The sequence below is a fragment of the Camelus bactrianus genome, chromosome 1 (genome assembly GCF_048773025.1).
Source record: "Camelus bactrianus isolate YW-2024 breed Bactrian camel chromosome 1, ASM4877302v1, whole genome shotgun sequence".
In the NCBI taxonomy this organism is placed as follows: Eukaryota; Metazoa; Chordata; class Mammalia; order Artiodactyla; family Camelidae; genus Camelus; species Camelus bactrianus.
Window position 1 is genome coordinate 3761534 of NC_133539.1, and position 22146 is coordinate 3783679.

The 22146-nt window shown below is 52.0% G+C and overlaps 1 protein-coding gene and 1 long non-coding RNA gene across 5 annotated transcripts in view; one reads left to right on the forward strand and one right to left on the reverse strand.

Annotated features, from left to right (window-relative positions):
- Positions 1-4418: 4418 nt before the first annotated feature.
- LOC105078047 (uncharacterized) lies at positions 4419-9165 on the reverse strand. 2 transcript variants are annotated; one of them, XR_012501831.1, is made up of 3 exons: positions 8703-9165; positions 6773-8027; positions 4419-6111 (listed from the first exon to the last, which is right to left on the reverse strand). It is a non-coding gene; the product is annotated as an uncharacterized LOC105078047 (long non-coding RNA). The 2 variants fall into 2 exon arrangements; XR_012501828.1 differs by having other exon boundaries at positions 4420-6111; positions 6773-6912; positions 7915-9165.
- A 332-nt stretch (positions 9166-9497) lies between these two features.
- Positions 9498-22146, forward strand: part of TMPRSS2 (transmembrane serine protease 2) — a 31343-nt gene continuing 18694 nt past the window's right edge. For 2 of the 3 annotated variants that reach the window (XM_074351541.1, XM_074351631.1), the window contains exons 1-4: positions 9499-9632; positions 17490-17568; positions 17661-17731; positions 19695-19917. In XM_074351541.1, the coding sequence (XP_074207642.1) occupies positions 17717-17731; positions 19695-19917 (238 nt within the window). In that variant the 5' untranslated portion in view covers positions 9499-9632; positions 17490-17568; positions 17661-17716. Of the gene's footprint in view, positions 9633-17489; positions 17569-17660; positions 17732-19694; positions 19918-22146 lie in introns of all 3 variants that reach the window. The other variant, XM_074351592.1, reaches the window with a different exon arrangement.

Sequence of the window (22146 nt, forward strand, 5' to 3'; positions counted from 1 at the left end):
ACATGACCCAAAGAGTGGCCCCTTTATGCCTCACACCCTTGACTTATATAACCTTTCATTCAACTCGGTGCTTTTCTCAAAGCCCAGGATGTGGGCTTGAAATGTAATTCAGGAGGTGGACCTGCAGTCAAGTTTGTTTAACAATAAACCGTTGTCATTGGAGCAGTGCTGCATCTACTAAAACGCTCTGAGGGCATGGCGGGCACCCAGTACACTCCTGCTTGTATTTCCCCTGCAGCTACACTGCCATTTATTATCTGAAAGTGTTGGCATTCAGCAATGTAATGAAAACATTAGTCTTGACCTGATGAAAAAAAGTCTTTCACTCACTAAGGCAGAGAGAACTCAGTCCACTGGGTTCCTGACAGAGGCTAGGTATGTGGGGGCTCTGGTGAGAACAGAGTTTTTAGTGCTTTGAGGTAGAATTGTAGTTTGACCAGAAATAGACTCCCAGACATAGAAAACAAATTTATGGTTACCGAAGGGGAGAGGGGGCGGGGAGGGATAAGTCAGGAGTTTGGGATTTGCAGATACACACCACTGTATATAAAACAGGCAAACAACAAGGAAGGTCCTCCTGTAAGTACAGGGAACTGTATTCAATATCTTGTAACAACCTGTAATAGAAAAGAATCTGAAAAGGAATATACATGTGTATAACTGGCTCACTTTGCTGTGCACCGGCAACTAGCACAATAGCGTAAATCATCGCAATCCTTCAATTAAAAACAAAACAAAGCAAAAAAGAAATGTAGTTTGACAGGAGACAGCTTGAAATTCACCAGGCTGAGGTTGGCGGTTCATCCAACAAGAGGTTGATTCCAGAGTGGATTAATTATAAACAAATCGGTGCACATACGTAGGAAGTGCACACCCTTAATTTACGGTTCCCAGACCCAGGGGTACCATCCTGAGAGGCTAGAATGCGTCTGCTTGATGCCGTGGCTCTGAGTCAGGGTAGGTGTGTCGCGAGAGCCGTAGCAGACTGTTTCAGGAAAAGGTTGTGTGTCTAGGCACTGCTAGCAGTAGTTGTAATAATCACTGTGCAATAGTGACACTTCTCTAAACATTTTCCATGCTTTCACTCATTTAAACTGAGTCACCACCTTTCCACAGGAGGAAACTGGGGCTCGGGGAGGCTAAGTGACTGCTGCCCTGTGTCAGTTTCCCTGGGAAGCGAGAAGTTTCTCAAGGAGTGTTATTGGGGTCAACACTTCGGGGGCTGAAGGAAGCAGATGTGGATGGAAGGAAGTGCTGAGCTGTGGTGCAGTCACCATGGAGGCCTCGGCCAGCCCCGGGGAACTGGGAGCTCAGCCCACCCCAACCCACCCGTCACTGGTGCAGACTCCGTCCTGGTGGAGAAGGGTCAGAGGACTAGGGGTCCGGTGCCTCGGAGCTAGAGGTGGGCTTTGGGGGAACACGTAGCCACTTCGGACGTCACGGAAGAGCCAATGCTCTCCGATGCACCGCAGCTATCTGGTTACAGGGCTGTCCCTTCACTGCTGTGAGAGCGGAGAGTCACAGATGAAGAAACTTGTCAGCTCAGGGATTCATACTCTCTAGAGGAGAAAAAACATCAAGCAAGAAAACAGGCACTGAATCATGGAAAAAGCCAGAGAGGTGCAGTCACCTGGCCTGGCCAGCATCCTTCTCTCTCTGAACCAGGACTTTGGCTGGTGGGGACCGAGGGCCAAGCCTGAGTCTGGCTGTGGACCTGAAGACCTTCTCTCTGGACATGCGCTGGACCTGGCGGTGGCATCTCCTGAGATGCATCATCTCACACAGAAAGCCTGCAATCCCTCCGCCCCTGACTGCAAAAGGAAGTCCCCTGAGGGTAGAGCGGGGAGCCAGCAGCTCCTGTCGGGACAGCAGGCCGGGGGTCCCAGCCCTCCGTGCTGGGCAGGAGTGGGGGACCTCCAGGGGATCACTGACTGCTGCTGCTTCTCCTCCTCTTTTCCAAGTAGGGTTTTTTATTGCCATTGCCCTGTTTTCTCTCCATTATTATGAATTCGGTGTGTAGGGGACAGAGTTAGAAGTTAGCCCCCAGGGTCAGGTTCAAGGAGGCCTGCTGACCTCAGTGAGCACCCATTCACCAGCGTTCCTTGTCCCAGGTGCCTCGATGGGGGCGGGGGATGGTCTCCCCATGGAGTTGAGAGCAGCCGAGTGGGGAGGACCCAGATCAGATGCAGGGGACTCAGGGCCCAGAAGGCGGACAGAGGGAGGCGGAGGCAGGGCTGGCTGTTCCTCCGTCACCTTCACCGCCACCGCCAGTGCTGGTGACGCTCCCTCCCCACCCCGCACACCCTTTCCCCTGTAATTGTCTCCCTCTGGGCTCTGAGCAAAGGGGGCCTGGAAGACTTGGCACACAGACTGGGGCCCCTCCCAAGTCTGGGAGCCACAGCCCCTCTGTCTGATTCAGCCCACCAGACGGCTGTGCCCAGAGACCCAGCTCCGGTCTCAGCCCCGCCTGTGTGCCAAAGGCAGGTCAGGTGCCACCGCCCTGGGCCCCAGGGTCCTCAGCTGTGAACGGGGAGATCAGCGTGCCTGTCTCCCAGTGAGGCAGCGCAAACTCCAGTGTGGGGCCCGGCGTCGTAAATGTTTAATGAGAGGTAATTGCTATTTTTACAGGGCCGAGAGCCAGTACATACTGAGCCTCAGAGCAAAGTCTTAAAACTTGTTTCAGCCACAAAAAAACCCAGCAAATACTGAAAACTCTTTCCTTGTTTGAACAAGTGGGATTTGAATTCACCCAAAGAACTTGCTGCAAGTGTGGTGACTGTACAAAGGAGCCCACAGGCGAGCTTATCTTCCCAGCAGTGGTGCTTGGATAAGGGGCCTCAAAACCCTTGGAGGGACAGGCCGAAGGTCCTGAGATCACCCGGGGTGGTTTCGTGTGGCTTCTGAACACTCCTTGCCTCCTTTTGACTCAGAATAAATCCTCTGTGTCCTGCATGTCTGTATTCCAAGGGGTTTGACTCTTTTTAGTGCCTCCAGGCTCTGGGTACCCATGGGAATCTTAGGGCTGGTGAGCATCAAACCACAGCCCAGTTATCCTCTCCCTCTCACCAAGTGTGGGGCCAGAGATGGATTTCTTTTTTTTTTTAATGAAGAGTTTTGTCTTTATTAAGTTATGCATTTTTTGTATTTGCATATTTCTGGGTTTTTTTTTTTAAATTGAAGTATAGTTGATATACAATGTTGTATTAGTCTCTGGTGTACAGCAAAGTGATTCAGCCATATGTAGATTACATTCTTTTACATATTCTTTTTCACTATAGTTTATTACAGAATATTGAATACAGTTAGTTCCTTGTGCTTTACAGTAGGACCTTGTTATTTATCTATTTCATATATAGTAGTTTGTATCTGCTAATCCCAAACTCCTAATTTATCCCTCCCCCACCCCCTTCCCCTTTTGGTAACCCGAAGTCTGTTTTCTACGTCTGTGAGTCTGTTTCTGTTTCATAAATAAGTTCATCTGTGTCATATTTAAGCTTCTACCCCCCAGTGATACTGTATAGGATTTGTCTTTCTCTGTCTGCCTAACTCAGTATGATCATCTCTAGGTCTATCCATGTTGCTGCAAATTGCATTATTTCATTCTTTTTATGGCTGAGTAGTATTCCACTGTGTGTGTGTGTGTGTGTGTGTGTGTGTGTGTGTGTGTGTGTGTGTGTGTGTGTGTGCGTGCACGCGCACGTGCCACAACTATACCACAACTTTATCCAGTTGTCAGTTGTTGGACATTTAGATTGTTTCCATGTCTTGGCTGTTGTAAATAGTGCTGCTATGAACATTAGGCTGCATGTGTCTTTTCAAATTAGACTTTTATCTGGATGTATGCCCAGAAGTGGGATTGCTGGATCATAGGGTAAGCATATTTTCAGTTTTTTAAGGAACCTTCATACTGTTCTCCATAGTGGCTGCACCAATTTACATTCCCATCAACAGTGTAGGAGGGTTCTTTTTTCTATGCACCTTCTCCAGCATTTGTTATTTGTAGACTTTTTAATGATGGTTATTCTGAACAGTATGAGGTGGTGCCTCACCATAGTTTTGATTTGCATTTCTCTAATAATTAGCAATGTTGAACATCTCTTTATGTGCCTGCTTATCGGCCATTTGTATGTGTTTTTTGGAGAAATATCTATTTAGGTCTTCAGTCCATTTTTTTGATTTGTTATTTGTTTTTTTGTTATTGAGATGTATGAGCTGTTTGTATATTTTGGAAATTAAGCCCTTGTTGGTTTCATCCTTTGCAAATATTTTGTCCCATTCTGTAGGTTGTCTTTTCATTTTGTTTATGGTTTCCTTTGCTGTGCAAAAGCTTATAAATTTGATTAGGTCCCATTTGTTTATTTTTGCTTTCATTTCTATTTATTCTATTTATTTTTTATTGGGAGACTAACCTAGGAAAACACTGGTAGGATTTATGTCAGAGAATGCTTTGCCCAAGTTCTCAGAGATGAGTTTATTGCTGACAGATATATAGCTCCCTCATTCCCATTAAGGGACGTGTTTTCAGGGACACACATTTAAAAACCAGTTAGTTTAATGATACATACATCACGTGTAAAATTATGAAATATTCCATACATACAACAGGATTATATATAATGCAGAAAGGTATAAAGAAATCACAAAGTGAACACCTGTGTAGTCACCGTCCAGACTGAGAAGGATTGTCACCAATGCCATGATGCATTATGTCCAGTCCCCCCAGTTTGCATCTCAGCCCACTGAACCCCATCCACTCCCACTGGGGGAAAAACCACAGTACTGAACTGGGTGTTTATCCATTTCCTTCTCTTTCCTACAGGTTTGCCATGTATCAGTGTACCTCCAAAACTGTTATTCGATGTTGGATGTTTAGGACTTTATATAAAAGGAGCCCCCAGTATGTTGTCTCCCTGCAACTTGCTTTTTTTGCCTCACATTTTGGGAGATTCATCCACAGTACTGCGAACAGCTGTGGTTTGCCCATTCTTATTGCTGGGTAATGTTCCATCATATGAACAGACCAATACATATTTATTTCTTTTCCCATTTGGAGGAACCGACAGGGGTTTCCTGTTAGTACCTAGGTTGTTTCCATGATTTTGCAATATAAACAGTGCTTCTGTAAACATTCCTGTAGAAGTTTCTGGGCACCTTGCAAGAATTCTAGGTACATCCTTGGGAGTGAAATTCCAGGGTGAAAGTTTTACACATCTTCAACATCACCGCAGAACACCAAACCGTTTTTCAATGTGGTTGTACTAATTGCCTGCCTCCTCCTTTACCTCCCCCCTTTCCCTCCAGCTGACTCAATTTTGGTCATACATGGTACTGAGCAGCTTTAATTTTTAATCAGTCTGGTTTGGTGTTTGTTTTTTTTGTGTGTAGTAAAATATACATTACATAAAATTTACCATTTTTCATGATGACTTCTACCTTTGAAAAAAAGTAAAAATTCACCATCTTAACCATTTTTAGGTGCACAGTTCACCGGCAGTAAGCACATTCACACTGTTGTGCAGCCATCACCGCCATCATCTCCAGAACTTTCCATCTTCCCCAACTGAAACTCAGTCCCCAGTAAACAGTAACTCCCCATTTGCCAACCGCAGCCCCTGCCACACTCCGCTCTGCTTTCTGCCTCTGTGACCTTGACCCCTCCAGGGACCTCATGTGAGTGGATCAGACAGTGTTTGTCTTTCTGTATCTGGCTTATTTCACTCAGCATCATGTCCTCAAGCTCCCTCCATGCCGAAGCACTCAGTTTTAATTTGGGCTCCACGTCCTACAGCGATGTGTGTCTGTGCGTTTTCAGAAGGGGTTGGTTAGAGGACCTGCCCCACAGGAGCTGTGCAACCTGTCTCTGTGTGGCTCTTGTGCACTCATCTGGTGCTGAAGCTTGCAGACCACAGGGGATGATGGCATGTTACTCTGCTCAGGATGCTGCAACAAAACCCCACAGTCTGGGCTGGTTAGACAGGAGACATTTATTTTCTCACAGTTCTGGAGGCTGGAGGCCCAAGATCAGGATGCCTGGCTGTTGGGGTCCTGGTGAGGGCTCTCTTCCTGGCTTGCAGACAAGTCCTCACGTGGCCTGTCCTCAATGCATGCACGCTGAGAGAGAGAGAAACAGACAGACATAGACACATACAGACAGAGAGATCGAATCTTCTTTCTGTAAGGCCAGCAGTCCTGTCAATCACCAATCTACCCTTGATCTCATTAAACCCTGATTAAGTCCTGTCTCCAAATACAGTCACATTGGGGTTAGGGCTTCATCAAATGAATTTGGGGTGCATGGTTCAGTCCACAAGCGGAGTAACTGGGGGGGGCAAGGACAAGCTGGAGCCCTTACAGGTGAGCTGGAGCCCACAAGGTCGGACTGTTGCCCTAACCTTGACCAAGTTGTCCTGCAGAGGCTGGGGTGGGGTTCATCACAGAGCAAAACACACACAGCCTTGAGTCACAGAAGCCGGAGGATCAGGGGAAAGGACCTGGCCACTGCCTTGAGCAGTGAGTGCCTTGAGTGGTGAGCCAGCTGAGCAGTAACGAGTATGGAGCAAACACTGGCCCTGATTCACTTCTGTCCGCCAAGCCTCCCAAGGGCTCATGGCCCAACCTAACCAGAAACACACATGAAAGGAATTCTAGTGAGACTGTCCCTTTACAAAGCCACTCCGTCATCTAAACATTCTAGTCCTTTATTTTCACATGTGATCTTTAATTTACCCAAACTGATTTGCGTATTTCACATGATACAGGATTCTAACGTCACCTTTTTCCTTCTGGGTAATGAGATTTCCCATTAGACGTCTCCGCGGGCCTGTATGCCCCTGAAACATTTCGTGCTTCCGTACGGAGATGGCTCTGTGTCCAGGCTCTCTGTCTCTTCCCATTCACTGTTTCCTCTTCTCCCTACATTAATACCCCGATCAGCTTTCTGCCATAAAGTCGGGAGGCTCAGTCTCCTTCATTCGGTCTTCCAAGTGGGACAGTTTATTAATTTAGCCAAACCAGCTTCCTTTTACATACGTCCATTCTACATGGGTCTCATAAATTGTATATTTCAGTCTTTAAATATTAGACAATCTGATAATCTATATCTTTCAAAAAATCTATTCATATTATCTGGACAGTGTGGAGTATTTACATGTGTTATGAATTACATTCCACTACACAGTCTAAGAGTTTGCTTCTGCCGTGTGCCTGGGACATCACCAGTCTGGGACCACTTTAGATTAAACTCTTGACTTGATGTTCCTCTGACTACAGAGATAGTGGGGATTCAGGTGCAAAACTTAAATTCTCATAAGAGGGCTTGTGGTAGTTATAAATTCTCAGGAGAGTGTTAGTGCTGCTCCACTGAGAGCTGAGACTAAGAAATGGAAGTGTTTACTGGTCATCACCCATCAGTGGGATAGATACATTCTTAAAAAATCGTCTTCTTTTTGAGGGCAGGGCTTTTTGGTGCTGACTTGGTGCTGTGGTGCCAGAACAAGTCCCCCCTCCCCCCGCCCCGCTGAGGACTGTGACGTCGTCATTCACCCTCACCCTCTGCAAGACAGAGGTGGCTGGATGATTTCAGGATCTCACAGCCACCCTGACTTCCCCACACGGGAGCTCCCGCTTCACTTTTGTGTCTGAGGATTTGCCAAGTTTTCTTGCAAAATCATCTGTAACTTTAAAAGATTTTCAACAGTATATATTCTATCAAGTCCTGTTGGCTGTTTCCTAGTGTGGACAGTATCTCAGGATGTCTAGTCTGCCCTATGGCTATGAGAAGAACTCTGTTGCTTGTTGTTTTTTTTTTAATATCTAATAATACTGTTCTGTTTTCACTGTATTACAGCTACTCCCCTTGGTCAATAATTCTGATTTCCACTTGTATTCATGAAAGAAGTGGGAAAGGGGGCTTACTTCAGAGTTGGTTTGAGTCAGTGGTTGGATGATGTCATCAAGAGCTGGGTTCCCTGTCATCACTATGCTACAGGTTTTGACGGAGGAGCCATCTTTATCCCGGTACTCGCTGCCTGGTGATGGGAAGATGGCTAGCAACATTTCTGAGATGACTGGCTGCTTCTTTCTCCCAGCACAAGGAGGAGGGTCTCTGGAAGCTCCCATAGAAGAGTGAAAATACACCATCCTCCCCACCCCGACCCCACGCCAGGAAACCTCTCTTCCAGGTCTCACTGGCCAAAAGCGGGTTGTGTGTTTATCCCTGAAGCAAGAATCCTGGTAGGCAATGGGCTTAAGCTGCTGAACCAGACACTGGCCACAGGCCTGCTGCTAGCACCGGGATGGAGCTGGCTCCCCAAGTCGGTGATCTACTCCTGGGAGACGTGTATACCTCCAAAAAGTTCCAGAAAGTTGCAAAGAGAAGGGGATGTGAATAGTGAGAGAACGGCCACAAGAGGGATGAAGGTGCGGACACATATACAGCCTGGTGGACAGGTGGACACTGGTGTTCTGTGGAGCAATGGTGTCATTTGGAGGGCTCCAAACATGCTACTCAAAACATAAATGAGTCACTACCAAAGACCCCCTGACCTGACCTATCTGCAGGAGACAGTCCTCAAGGGTCTTCTGCTTGGACAAACTTGACACCAGTGAAGGATGAGAGATGAGAAGGACTGGGGCATGTGCCGGAATGTCCCCTGTGGTGGATCAAAGGGTGGGAGCCAAAGGAAAGGATGCGAAGAACTTACTAGGTAAGTCCAGCTCCCAGGACACCTGCTCAGGAAGGAGCGCTGAGCCGATGCAGCAGGTGATTTGGAATGAATTCAGCTTCCTTTCTCTTCTAAAGCAATCCGCCTTAATTTACATATTGCAAACAGCATTGGAAAGAGCCTCGTAAGGATGATGGAAAAGCCATGCCTTCTGAACTAAGATTTCTCTCACCCTCTTTCCTCACCCCCTGTTTCTCCTCTTAGGTGGGCGGGAAGACTTCAGCCACTCTTGGGGTTGTTCCCAGGGAGGGGGAGGGGCTTGGGACCTGAGGGCAGAGAGATGCCGCCCCAACGGACTGCGGAGGGTCCTTGGCGCGAAGGGCTCCGTCCTTGGGCTCTACTGCCCGGGCCAGCGGTCCCTGGGCGCAGACTCCTGGGTCCTCGCCTTGGGCACAGAGGCCATGCCGGAGCCAAGACCCCGCCGGCCCATACAAGACTTGATCAGCGCCCCCAGGATCCCTCTCCTGAATCCAAACTCGACTCCTCGGGCCGCGAAGCGCCGCGACCTGCTCGGCCAGGGAGGAGTACGGCGGGAAATGCCCTCCTCCCCAACCCAAAACTGCCTGCCGGGGACTGAAGCGTCCTCGGAACTCCCTCTGGGTCTGGCCAAGGTCCCGGCCCGGGCTTTCCCTGGGGGAAACTCCTCCTCCCGCAGCCCCCTCCCCCGCCCCGATCCGCCCCGCCTGGGACAGCCGTTCCCGTCCGTCCCCTCCCCCTGCCCGAGGTGACCCGGGACCGGCGCTTGGGGGTGTCTCCCTGGGTATACTCGGACACCGCCTCCCGGGATTAAAGCGAGAGCCGGGGAGGATCGGGGACTCGGCGCTGGGCAGAGGAAGACGCGAACCCGGGGGGAGGCGGAGGAGGAGGAAGGGTGAGGGGCAGGGAGCGCCGCGCCCCGGAGCTCCGCAGGTAAGCGGCACTCGCGGTGGGTTCCCTGCGCAGGGCTGGGGGCAGGGAGGGGGTCCCGGGAGCAAGGGAGAACCTGGGCGCCAGGGAGCGACCTAGCCGCCGCCCCGCGCTGGGTGGGAGTAGCAGCAGGTGAAGCCAGGTGTGAGCAGCTCCGGCCCTGCAGGCGCGTCCTCCCACCAGCCGGCGCGCGGGGCCGAGCCGGGCAAGAAGACGTCCGTGGGGCCTGGAGGGTTCCGCGCGCCTGGGAACCCCTTGGCGCGTCGGTCAGTGGCCTCTGGCTGACACGTTGGCATCGCTTGCCTCGGGCAGGCTGCCCAGCGGGTCCTTAGCCAACTGGTCGGAGAAGAGAGTGCCTCCGGGTCCCTCAGGGTGGGTCCCCTCGGCGGGACCCGACTTAGCTCCACCTGCTTCTGCGGAATCGGGGATGCGCCTTTTCCCCTGGGGACGAGTTAGAGGGGGAATTGTCGATTCGCTTCTTTGTTTCGGGAAAATCTCTGCAGTCCCGGAGTGCTACCTGAACTCCTTCTGCTTCTTGGTTCCCTCCCGAAGTGGGGAGAAACTGGAAACTCGCTGAGATGCTGGGAGCGATACGGGCGGCGCGGCGGGGACGGCGGGGACAGGCCCGAGGGACTCGGGGCGAGGTGCGAACCGCTCAGCGGCCCCGGGGAGGGACTGCCCACGGCCCGGGCCCCGTTGCCGCGACCCGGAGGCGATGATCAGAGCTGGGCCACCTGGGCAGCGGGCACCTGCGGGTGCCTCCCCGGCCTGGAGGGGTGGTCTTGATCCCAAGGCGCGCACTTCCTGCCAGGGACGAGGCCGGGCACCCGGGCGCTGCGGTCCACCGCAAGCCGTCCGGCAGGACGCGGGATGGTGGACTGGCAGCCGAGCGCACCAGCCTGTCAGTGGGCGCCCTGCCCGCGGCTGCACGGGCCTTGCTGAAGAATTGCCTTATGGCCCCAAATTTCGTGCTTCCACTCCCCAGGGGGCCTGGTTGCTGGTGGCAAACGACATTGGCTGGAGCCCTGGCATTTTCGTGCATGGAGCCTTGAGCCCATGCGGCCAAGGGCCCGCCTCGCTGGAGGGCACAGAACGGTGATTCTGAATCAAGATTACTGCCTCTGAGGCACAGGCCGCGCTGGCGAGCCTGGTCAGGTGGAATCCTAGTGGATCGCTTGAGAGGGAAATGATAGCGACCCGAGGTCCGCCTGGTGGGCAGGGGTCACCCAGGGCTCGGCCTCCAGGCTTCGAATCCCCAACCTCCATTCAAACAGGCGCGGTAGCCTCGGGGCTCAGGAAGGAAGGAGGCACACAGGTGAAGCGCTGATTCCCTGCACTCCTGTAGTGAGCCACCCGAATAATGGAAAATTACAAAGGCTGCTAAGGAGAGTTCCAAGGTGTTTAGAAAACCTGAATTGAGAGGAGGGTTGTTGACTTAGCCTGGGAGGTCGCGGAAGGTTCTCCAGGAAGTGAGGCTGGCGCCAACGTCTCCCGGAGAAGGGGTGGCGACTGGACGCGTGGGCAGTGCTTACCAAGGACAAGGAGCCTGGGGGAACCAGCGCTGCTGCAGGAGAGGGGGGTCTGGTAGGCCAGGTGGGGGGGAGCCCCCAGGGAGTCACTGGAGGGGCACTCTTAGCTTCCTCAGCTTTATCATGTGGCGCCTGCCTGTGTCCCCCAACCCCACCGACCTTTACTGGACCAGTGAGGTCAGAATGAAAGGTCCCGGCGCCATTTCTAGGGCCTAGGGGAGTGCTTGGAGCTTGGCCCCTTGGTGCCCTGGGCTGCTCCACCCTGGCTCAGTCACCTTACTTGTAGGAGACACTTTGGCCACACTGGTACCATCATGATACCAGTGGATCGGCACTTTCTTCCAGGCAGGCATCATTCCAAGCTCTGTAGAATGGATTTAACTCAGTTGTGTGGAAATTGAGGCAGAGAGCTGAAATAACTTGCCCTATGTCCCGAGGCCTGTAGGGAGAACTGGGGATGAAGGCTGGTCATCTGGTTCCAGGGAAGCTGAGTGAGGCCTGGACTCCTCATGTGGTCGGGGCTTGTTCCCAGACAGGGCTGGTTTCCCCATCATCCAAGAGCAGGGGCCCCCTTGGGCTCCGATCTGCCCCCTTCCGGTGAGACCTGGGCGGGAGAGCAGGGGATGCTTCACTGGGGCAGTGCAGAGAGCTAACCTCCCAGGTGGTGGGGCTGCAGGTGAAAATGTCCTTTAGGCGAGGAAGCGCAGAGACACGAACGCTAAGTGGGTAGTGATGGTCATCATTCTGTAAGTGGCTGACCACTGCTCTGGGCCCAGCCGGGGGTGGGGGTCAACCAGGAAGTACAAAAGTGAGAGCGGTGGCTCTCAGCCTTTTCCACCTAAACCTGTGGTGGGAGTCCCAGGGGCTTTGCTAGCATTTGGGGTCATGGCCCTGCATCAGCCTCTGATGGAATAGGAAATCTCATTTTCTGAGCCTTCCAGAGAATTCCAGGTTTGGGAACCAGGGGTCAAGTCTGAGCCTTGGGCATGGACGTAGAGAGGAAAGGCGACTGGGTCAACTTAGAGCCTGGTCAGCTTTGCTTACTTAAGGTGTGGACGCTGGCCCTGCTGGTGCGGAGGGTGGAGGAGGGGCACGCCAGGCCCCAGGTGCTCTTCCGCCTCTGCTGTTTTCACAGCTCTGGGTCTCCTGGGGTGGTCCTGCTTCCCACAGCTGCTCTTCCTGGCCCCTCCTTTACTTTTCAGGGGCCCTGCCGTTGGGTCTGCCCCAGGATGAGTTGAGTGGCCTCTGGGGATGGGGTGCACGCACGGGTGTCACATGCCTGAGTGCTGAGGTCTGAGTCGGGCCAGCCGGCCTTAGTGAGTCCCTTGCTAGCTGGGTGTTGGGGAGCATTGGCTCGCAAGTCCCCAGGGCTGCAGGCCTGGGTGTAGGGGAGGGGACTCCTGGTGCCCCCGTGCCCTTGACCATCCTGGTTCCAGATCCACGTGGAGTCCTGGGGAGTAGCCAATGGCTCAGCTGATCATGCAGGCAGTTCTGGGGGACACACTAGAGGCAGAGCTTGAGGTCAGGAAGGAAGGGTATATGACCTGAGACTTGGTTTGCCCCGGCCACTGGACAGAGGTCAGGCGAAGAGGATTGGGAGTGTGGAAATGTCGTGGGCAGCCTAAGAGGCACCGAGGGAGAATGGCAAACCCTGATTTTCTGATGGAGGTGTGGGCAGTTCCTTGGACTGTAAACACTGTGGAATTTGAAGAAGGAAGGTGACTTAAGCATGCTTTTTCTCTTGTTAGAGGTGAGGAAGGAAGGAAGGACTTGCTGTATAGGTGGAAACTCCAGGCATTTCGTTTGTGTGTACAGAGTTAAGCCATCAGGCATTGGTGTGGGGAGTTGGAGGTGCAGGAGGGGGTGAGGATGCAGAAATGCGATAAGAAAGCACGAAATGTTTGAAGGCACCAGGTGAAGCCTGGAAGCTGAGGCAGGGTCAGGCTGGATGGGGAGCTCAGTCAAGGAGGACTGGGAAGAGGGGCTGTGGCGAGCCAGTGGACATTTGTTAGGAAAATATTTTCTAGTGACTCTGAATTGGCAGATGAAACTAAGGCCCGGTGTTAATGATCGCTTGCTGGTGCGTGGCCCGGCGTCAGAATCCCTTTAAGGCCCTTGCTTTCTGAGGGCCTTCCCGGCAGCGCGCACACCTGGCCTCATTTGAGACTGGATCTGAACCCCGGACGTGTGGAGTTCATTCTTCAAGTTCTAAATCACAGGGAATAAAGGAACATCATGTCTGGCCTCGCAGCTCAAGCCCAGTTTGGTTCTAGAATGTGCTTGAGAAACGATCTTCCAGGCCTGGAGCAAACTTTTCTTGGTTTGAGGAACTCTGTTTCTTCCAAAGCAACCCAGTCAATATTGAAACATTCTCATTGTTGGAAACTTGGTTTCCCTGGATTGAGCTAAACCTGCCTTTCTGATATCGCTGACCATTTTGATGCTGGATTCAGAGTCTGCTTTCCACATGACAGTCCCTTAGCTGCCATCAGTATCTCATTACTGAGGGCTGCCGTGTGTTGGGGTCGGTGCTAGGACACTCACACACTTATCTGTTACGTCTATTTCACAGACTGACCTGGGCAGGTTCTTCCAACCTTAGACAGTGGCCTTTGCACATTGTCCCTCCTGGAGGGACCGGGCCCCTCTCCAGCCCACCTGTCATGGCAGCATGCAGTCAGTTTTGTGCACCAGACCTGTGAGGTTACCCACATCCTCAATTTGGAGGCTGTTTTTTTTTTTGGTGTTTTTTTTTTTTTTTTCAGGTGCAGGCTTTCCAGCTCTCTCTCTCTTAAATTTCATCTTACTCATTTGGCCTTTGGGATACCTAAAAAAAAAAAAAAAAAGGAAGACTTTCTTTGTATGGTACAAAGCTAGATTTTAAAAAAAACAAAGGACCAGACCCAATTCCTGCCCTAAAAAGTTTGCAATCTCGTTTGGACAATGAGGCATTCATAGAAAAAGAGACCTGGATGAGGCAGGCAGGGCCTCTCCTGAGCTGGCGTGCCCGCCCCACTACCCTGTGCCGGTCGCTGCGCATGCCATTTGTCTGATCGCCTTAGCCTTGTTTATATTGAACTCTTCCTTAAACCCACCACTGTCTGTTAGCTTTCCTCTAGCAGTGCATTTTATCCCCAACAGTCGAGAGCATCTTTACGTATAATGTGATTTTATGCAGTGGTTAAGGCATCAGTGATCTGCTGATCATCCATCTGCTCATTGGGTAGGGAGTGTCTGTTGCTCCTGCTTGCTGTGGAGTTTGAAGAAGGGGTACCGAATCTGAGGTCAAGGAAGTGCGGTGGAGGGGCTTACAGCCCATCACACCTCATCATACTGCCAGCATCTCAAGGCACCTGGAGGGCTCAACTCAGGAGCATGTGCATGAATGGCGGTGTGTGGAGAAGTCAGTGGAGCCTTCATTATAGGGGAAATTCCTACCCCTGATGTGAGTCAGTGTCTATGAGATTGACCTCATTTGTGTTGGTTTAGTAGTTTTCAAAATAAGCCTCCAGTGTGTTCTGAGATCAGAGGAGCGATAGCGCAAGAAGAGACTCCTCTGATTTGGAAATAGTTTCATTACATCAAGGGGTGCAGGAAGGAGGGATGGCCGGCAGGTGACTCGAGGCATGAGTCAGCTCCCCCGAAGGAAAGCCAGAGTGGACAAGACAGCCGTGTTCCGTTGTGTGACTCGAGTGGACGGCGTTGGAGCAGGGCCTCCCCCCGAACAGGGAGGGGGCGGGGCTTCGGCTCGTGTTCTCTCTGTCACTTCAAGGAGAGGTGCGCCATTAAGACTGGCTTTCATGAATCAAGGGCAATCACCTGTATCCTTTAACAGATGGGACAGAACATTCGAGAAACAGTGTTGTCTCTCACCATCCAGGTTGTCTTGCCCCTTTCAGGGACCAGTTAAAGAGACGTGCTGCCTTTTGTGGGCCTGGAATGGCTGGTTTTGAAGATGAGCGGCACAGAACGTGCTCTCCTGGTCTCCTTGGACAGCGGGGCGTCTCCCGTCGGATCCAGTTCCCAAGGGAGACGCTTCTCCCTTCTTTCCTCTTTGGCCACTGGGAATCAGAGGCAGCACGACTCTCACCTTCTCTCCCAAAGTCCGTGGTGGCGGGTCTGGGCGTGGCTGGTGCTCTGGTTCAAAGGCTCTATGGGCTGTGGGGTCGCTGGATGAGATAGGATTGTGCTGCGATTATTGCTGGCTCCTGGGCTTATACTGGGCCATTCATGGCCATGGCCCCCTGGTGCCCCTTCCTCTCCTGGCTTCCTGGTCTCTCGCTGTTAGGGATCTTGAATGAACAGAAAGCGTGGATTTCAAGCACTGATTCATTCCTCCCTTCAGAGGGCTCTTAAACTGGGAAAGCAGCCAGTGGTATCGAATTTTCATTTCCTGAAACTTCAACCAAACCTATAACTGGTGAGATAGCTCAGGGGCACAGGGAGCTACCGCCTGAGGGCAGAGAAAGCAGCGGGTGAGAGTGCCCACCAGGGCGGGTCTCCCTTGAAACTGATCTGAGGAAGGTGGGACTTTTCTGCTTAGACTAGAGGATTGCGCTGCTGTCAAGTCTCAGGACCCTCTCTTTTTACAGAGCAGACGTGGGAAAGGTTATTAATATGCGATAATCACGTCCACTTACAGGCTGAAATGTCATGTATGTTCTAAATTGTGATCTCTTCCTCCTGTACACAGGTCAGGTTTCTTTCCTCATACCCAGAAGGTGTTGACTCTTTTTTCTAGTCTTAAAAAAAATCTCAAAGCTATCAGTACGAACTGGTCTTTTTATCTTTATTTGAAGAGTTAATAAATGAGCTGGTGCATTTTTCTTGTGACTTGTTCAACAAGGTCTCCCAAGATTAAACAGCCATACTCAATATTTTTATTTATAGCAAGTTGATGTTGGTTTGTTTTTTTTTAAAGTGCAATGAGTCAAATAATAACTTTGCTTGGGAGGCAGAGGGGCAGAGCCGGCTGGCACCGGCTCTGCAGCGTTTGGGCTCCACTGGGTTTTCAGAGCTGGCGGATTTTGTGTCGACATCTCAGGATCACTTTCCAGATGCAAATCTTAGAATCTGCAAATGCTCCAAATGAGGCCCACCCTGCCTCTGTGGGCTCTTCAACATGTACCAGCTTTGCAATCACTTTTATTTAGCGAAAACATATGGAGCCCTGATTGTGTCCCAGGCACTCAGAACTTCACTGTCAGCTCGTTTTGCTTCCCTGATGACCCTAGAGCGGCTGCCAGTGTCAGCCTCCTTTGCACGGGAGGACACCGAGGCTCGGAAGCCCCATCTGACCTGCCCAGGTCGCAGCCAGCCAGTGCCTGAGCGGGGTCTGGACCCGGGGTCTGGTCCCCGAGGTCGAGGCTGCCGCGCTGCCCCCGGCTGTTTGAGCACCTGCTGTGTGCCGGGCACCTTGCGGGGAGAACCTTCACGCCTGATCTGGCCGGCCTTGAGGCCTCGAAGCCTCGAAGCTCAGAGCTTTCTTCTCTCTGGGGACGCGGCCCTGGGGGCACGTGATGGCAAAGGCCGTTTCCTGGAGCCTGCTTGGTCATTTCAAGGCAGCCGGGAGCAGAGGACAAAAGCTGTCCCTCGCTCGTGACGGGAGAGTGACGTCGGACGGGCTTTACTATGAGGCCCCTCATGCCGAGGTCTTCCTAGCTACTGCTGTTAGCTGTTCACAGACGTCGGCAAACGAGGTGACCGGAGCTTTCTTGTCACTACCGATAACCTTAGAAACCACCAAAATGCTTAGTTCTGAATTTCTTTCTTTTCTGGGTTTGGGGTAGGAAGTGGAGTAGCCAGTGGATGTGAATGTGTTTTAAGAAAACTTTTTTTTAACATAACGTGTTTATTAACATCGAGGGGATTCCATACGGCTTCTCTGAAAAGTCAGGCGTGCCCTCCACCTGGGACTAAGCCCTACACCGCCCGCCCCACGGTGGGGTGGCGGCTGCTCCCTGGGCCCAAGGATGCTCCGTGGGGACGAGCCACAGCCCCGGCGTGCGAGGCATCTGCCTGCACCCTCGCGCTAAATCTCCACCTGGGCAAGCCAGTGTGATGTTACATCCACCTCTGTCCAAGCTTCCAAGAGCTCACCTGCCCAATGACTCCTCGGACGTAGCACTGCCGGGAGTTGACCCTGGGGCTTTGCCCTCCCCTCCCTGCTGCCAGACTCAATGTCCTCTCAGTCCTTGTGCGTGTATGCCTTCCCCGGATGCTCCTTTGGGTGGAGGTGACGTTGGGGAAGTCTGGGCTTCCCGGTGAGGCCGGCTCAGTGCAGCAGGCTCTTGACTTAAGGACCAAGCAACTGGGTCCCCGTCTTTTTCAGGCGGAGCAGCTGCGGCAGGAAGAGGTGGTGAGGTGAAGGTTAAGGTGACCGCACGAGGCCGCCGTGGTTCTGGAGAGAGGTAACCCTCGCCCAGACGTCCAGTCCTTTCCTGATTCATCTTCCGCACACTCGCCGGCATGGAAGTAATAGTCTTGCCCTTCCATCTTCTAGGTCACCTTGAACGTTCCAAATACCTGCCTTCCCCTGATGCTGCTGATAAAGTCAGGATGGCTCTAAACTCAGTAAGTGTTTAATTATTAGCTTCCTGGCCTTTCCTCTGCTCCCTGTTCCTTCTGTTGCTTCCAGCGATGTGTGGGGGTCAGCATTTTAAGAGCTGCTTGCAGGGAATGCCTGTGCTCCAAGGATGCTCTGAAGGCATTCTTGGGGTTGGGGCTGAGCAGGAAGGGGTGGGAGGGGAAGCCATGTGGCAGTTGGACAGATGGGGGTCTTGGAGCTGCTGGGTGGGGTGGGTGATGTGATCTCCCAGGGCCTCTTCTCTTCCACTCTGAGTGAGGGTGGGGCAGGGGTCAGGGGTGGGGCAGGGGACAGAGAGAGGCAGAGGGAGTGAGTCCCCTGGAGGAAAGTGTGCGGGATCCCCCGGCCAGCAGACCACAGTGTGGCCTTGCTTCCAGGTGGGCTGGGACAGGCCACGGTTGAGTCGGACACTGCGCTGACCGCCCCTCAGCCCTCCCTGAGACCCTCCCGCAACACACACTTCGGCGACAAGCGCACTGCCTTTATTCTCCATCATACACACATCACCGACTCACCTTGTACCTGCGAGTGAGCACATTAAATAAAGCATTAATAACAGAAATCTGCGGTTAATAACAAAAGTTTTCCGTATCTTCTGTCTGGAAAACAGATCTTTGATTTCCTCACCCCTGCACCTGGTGGGATTTCTTTTCACTGGATCCTTTTAAAATGTCAAGTCCAGGGCAGAGGCGTTCACAGGGACAAAGCACGGGGCTTGCTGCGACCTTCCCGGGAAGGACAGTGTGTTCTTAGAGGCCAGCGCCTGTGCGGTGGTGGCTGTTGGTGTGTTTTTTGCCTCTGGCACCATCATTTAGATTAGAGATTACATTTCATTTTCCTTTTCTGTTGCTGCTCTGGTTTAGAGTGTAATCTTTGGACTTTTGAAGGAGCCCGTTGGTGAGTTATTAAGCTCCTGTTTGGCTCAGTGGTTTATAACCGCACTCCCTGGAGGCCCCTTTAAAATTCTAAGCACTCCATTGCTTTTAGTCAACAAGAGACAAGGGGCAAAATTAATGGGTGAGAAGTTGTCTTGCACAGGGACACTCAGATCAGGGGGCAACCGTGGCCTCCCAGAGTGTCCCAGCCAGTGGGCAATCCAGGGGACCTGGGGAGGGCAAGGTCACAGGCTGCTGGGGTCCGGAGGGGCCTCTGGGGGGCGGGGTCTTGAGGGGTAGGTCTGGAGAGGGCAAGTTTTAAGCAAGCAGAGTGGGAGGAGAGGGCTTTCTAAGAAGACAGAAGCCAGTCGAGAATGGAGCTGAGAGTGAGGCTGGCTGGCTCCCTCCACACTTCTGGATGGACACACTGCACCCCAGAAATTCCACTCCCAGGGGCAGAGTTGCTGAGCACACTCTCCACACAGTCGCAACTGCTGTAAGGTTGCTCACAGCAGTGGAGCTGCTAGCAGCCCCACCAACACACACAGAATTGTAAACCGTTCAGGTAGATTTCTTAACCTCTGTCACTCACATTCCTGTCTGCAAAATGGGCATATTGATCACCCCTTAGGGGGTCACGGTGTCATCCTAGGGGCTCTGGTCAGGTTTCAAGGAGATCATGAATGCAGACGCCCCGCAGCAGCAAGCTCTCAAAGGTCAGCGATCACTGTTCTCATTACAATTCTGGTCTTGCTAGTTCGTAACTTTGCAGCCCATTCTCAGGGCGTAGGACATTGACTCACTCTCAGACTTCTATGCATTTTTTCTTGAGTTTGTTACAAAGTCTCAATGTCAATTTAAAAAAATAGTAGACAAACACAAAGCAAAAACTATTGCCAATTAGTTTAAAACGTGCTGGTTAGTTTATTTTAGGTGAGGTCAGTATTTGGCATAATGGAAGATGCCCCCGGGGAATCTGTGGCTCTGTTCCAGGGCCTTGTCTGAGTGCGACGGGCTGTGCAGTCGCCTGCTAGGATAATCAGGGTTTACATCGTTCATCTTTCTCGTTGTTCAGGGATCACCACCAGGAGTCGGACCTTACTATGAAAACCATGGGTACCAACCCGAAAGCTTCTATCCTCTGAAGCCCTCTGCGGCCTCCAGTGCCTACATGGTGTATCCGGCTCAGTATTACCCGCCTGCGGTGCCCCAGTATACCCCGAGGGTTCAGACGCACACTTCGACACCCGTCATCCGCATGCAGCCCAAACCCCCGTCGGAGACAGTGTGCACCTCAAGTAGGTCCCCTTCTGCATGTATTTCCTCTAACGGAACCCGGGCCTTGGGTCTGCCTTCCCCGGGGGGCCCTCTGCTCCCCCTGGCTCTGCTGCCGGCTCTCCTCTGCCTACCGGGCAGGTCTGTCCCAGGATCCTCTCACCTCTCCCCCGCTGCATCAAAGCTGCAGCCCCGGTCTCGCCTCCGGCCTGGGGGACGCCCGGCTGCAGAGACCTTCATCTCCCGTTATTGCTCGTGTGCCAGCTTGGCCAGTACCACCCAGGGGGGGTCTTTCCAGCCAGGTTTCCCTGAACTGCTTTTTGCCAGTTCATCTTGAGCAGATGGTAAGCCCCCAGCACAGGAATAAGCGAGCCAACCTTCCTTCATGGTACTGATCCCTGGACACGTGCTCAATGAGTATTTCGTGTTCGGTGAATGAAGTGGCTGGTGGGGCTGTTGCACAGAAGCAGCCACGACATTTCTCTTGGCTATGAGGATCTTGAGGACAGACCTGAGCGGCCGAGGAGGAGGGCTGAGGGATCAGAGGTCGCGTGTCCTCACCCATCACCTTAATTCCACATCTTTCTTATCTCATTCGTCTGTCTCCTTTCCCTCTGACCCTGTTGCCACGCCCCTCTTTTAGTGCAGGCTCATTTACATGGCAGGAGCCACCCAGGCAGGACTGGCAGAGCGGTAGACCTGCACAGCACACTGGTTCTAGCACAGGGCTAGTGCCGGGGCTCACTCAGTGAACACTTGCATTGATAGGGTTTTTATTTTGTGAGATATGCAATCAGACACACACAGCTCATGCAGTTAAAGATGAATGGCAGGTGGATTTCCACGCCACCATAGCGGCAGTGGGTCATACTCGCGCTCTCTGAAGCCCCAGGCCCCCCCAGACCTCTCCCACACTTCCTGAGCGCCTTCACTCTTGTATTTCTGCCTCCAGCCTGGCCTCTGCCCCCCGATGCTTCACAGGTGGCCCTTCCATCCTTCCTTCTCCCCACTGCTACTCTCTTCCATCCTTGCATTTTCTACCCCTTGAGGGTCCTTCCTCCTTAATCACCCCTGCTCCTTTCCTCTGTGGCTCTCTTTCCCTCCATCAGTTTCTTTCAAATCAAGGAAATGCTCGTCTCTGCACTTATGTCCTTCTGGCAGTGGCTGGGTAGGTTGAGACTAGTGACTCCTAATTGGGGCGATTTTGACCCCTAGGGACATTTGGCAATGTCTGGAGACAGATTTGCTGTTATAAATTGGGGGAGTGATACTGGCATCTCCTGGGTAGGTACCACTGACACTGCTAAACATCGTAGTGTGTAAGATGCCCCCTGACCAAGAGGGACCCAGCCAAGACGCCAGTGCTGCCAAAGCTGAGGACTTCTGGCCTCGGTCCACCATGAAGGTTGGAGGCAAGCCAGGCCGAGGAGGGTTAAGGATCTCCTGACAGGGGCATCTGCCTCCCCAAGAAAGAATACCAAGGGTGGTCAGAAAAACCAAGGGTCCTCTTGAGGTCAGCATTTTCAAAAGGGGGTGCTCAGACCAGTGACTGTCCAATCCGGGTGCACAAGAGGGTCCCACTTGCCTAATAAGCACATTTCAACTTTTCTGGAGGAAAATGCAGTGATGACAGAGAGTGGGACAGGCATGTATAAATCCCTCATCTGTTGCTTCATAAGGAAAGACTATGAGCCTACATGGATGACTTTGCATGAAAAAACTGTCCTTTAAAAGCTAGCTTAGTGACCACACTTAAACTTTAAAACACTTCATTGACTTCTATAGAAACACATACCTTTTATAAGTGTGATGTTTGATCTTGGAAGTATTTTTTTTAATGAATAGACTATTCTTTAGAGTAGTTTTAGGCTTATAGAACAATTGAGGAGGGAGTTCCCATGAACCCTCTTCTGTCCGCCCCACGTTTCCCTTTGCATCTTGCCTAAATGTGTCACATTTGTTACAATTGATGAACTGATATTGAAACATTGTTATTAACTAAAGTCCATAGCTTTACATTAGGATTACATTCTTTTTGCTGGATATTCTCTAGGTTTTGATGAATGTATAATAATGTGTCCAGGATTACAGTCTCACACAGAGCAGTTTCCCTGCCCAGGAGGTCCTTGGTGTGCTGCCTGCACATCCCTCCCCCCAGCCCTTGGCAACCGCTGGGCTTACTGTCCCCATCGTGTTGCCTTTTCCAGAATGTAGAGTGGGAAGCCTGTAGCCTGTCAGAGCCTTGACAGTAT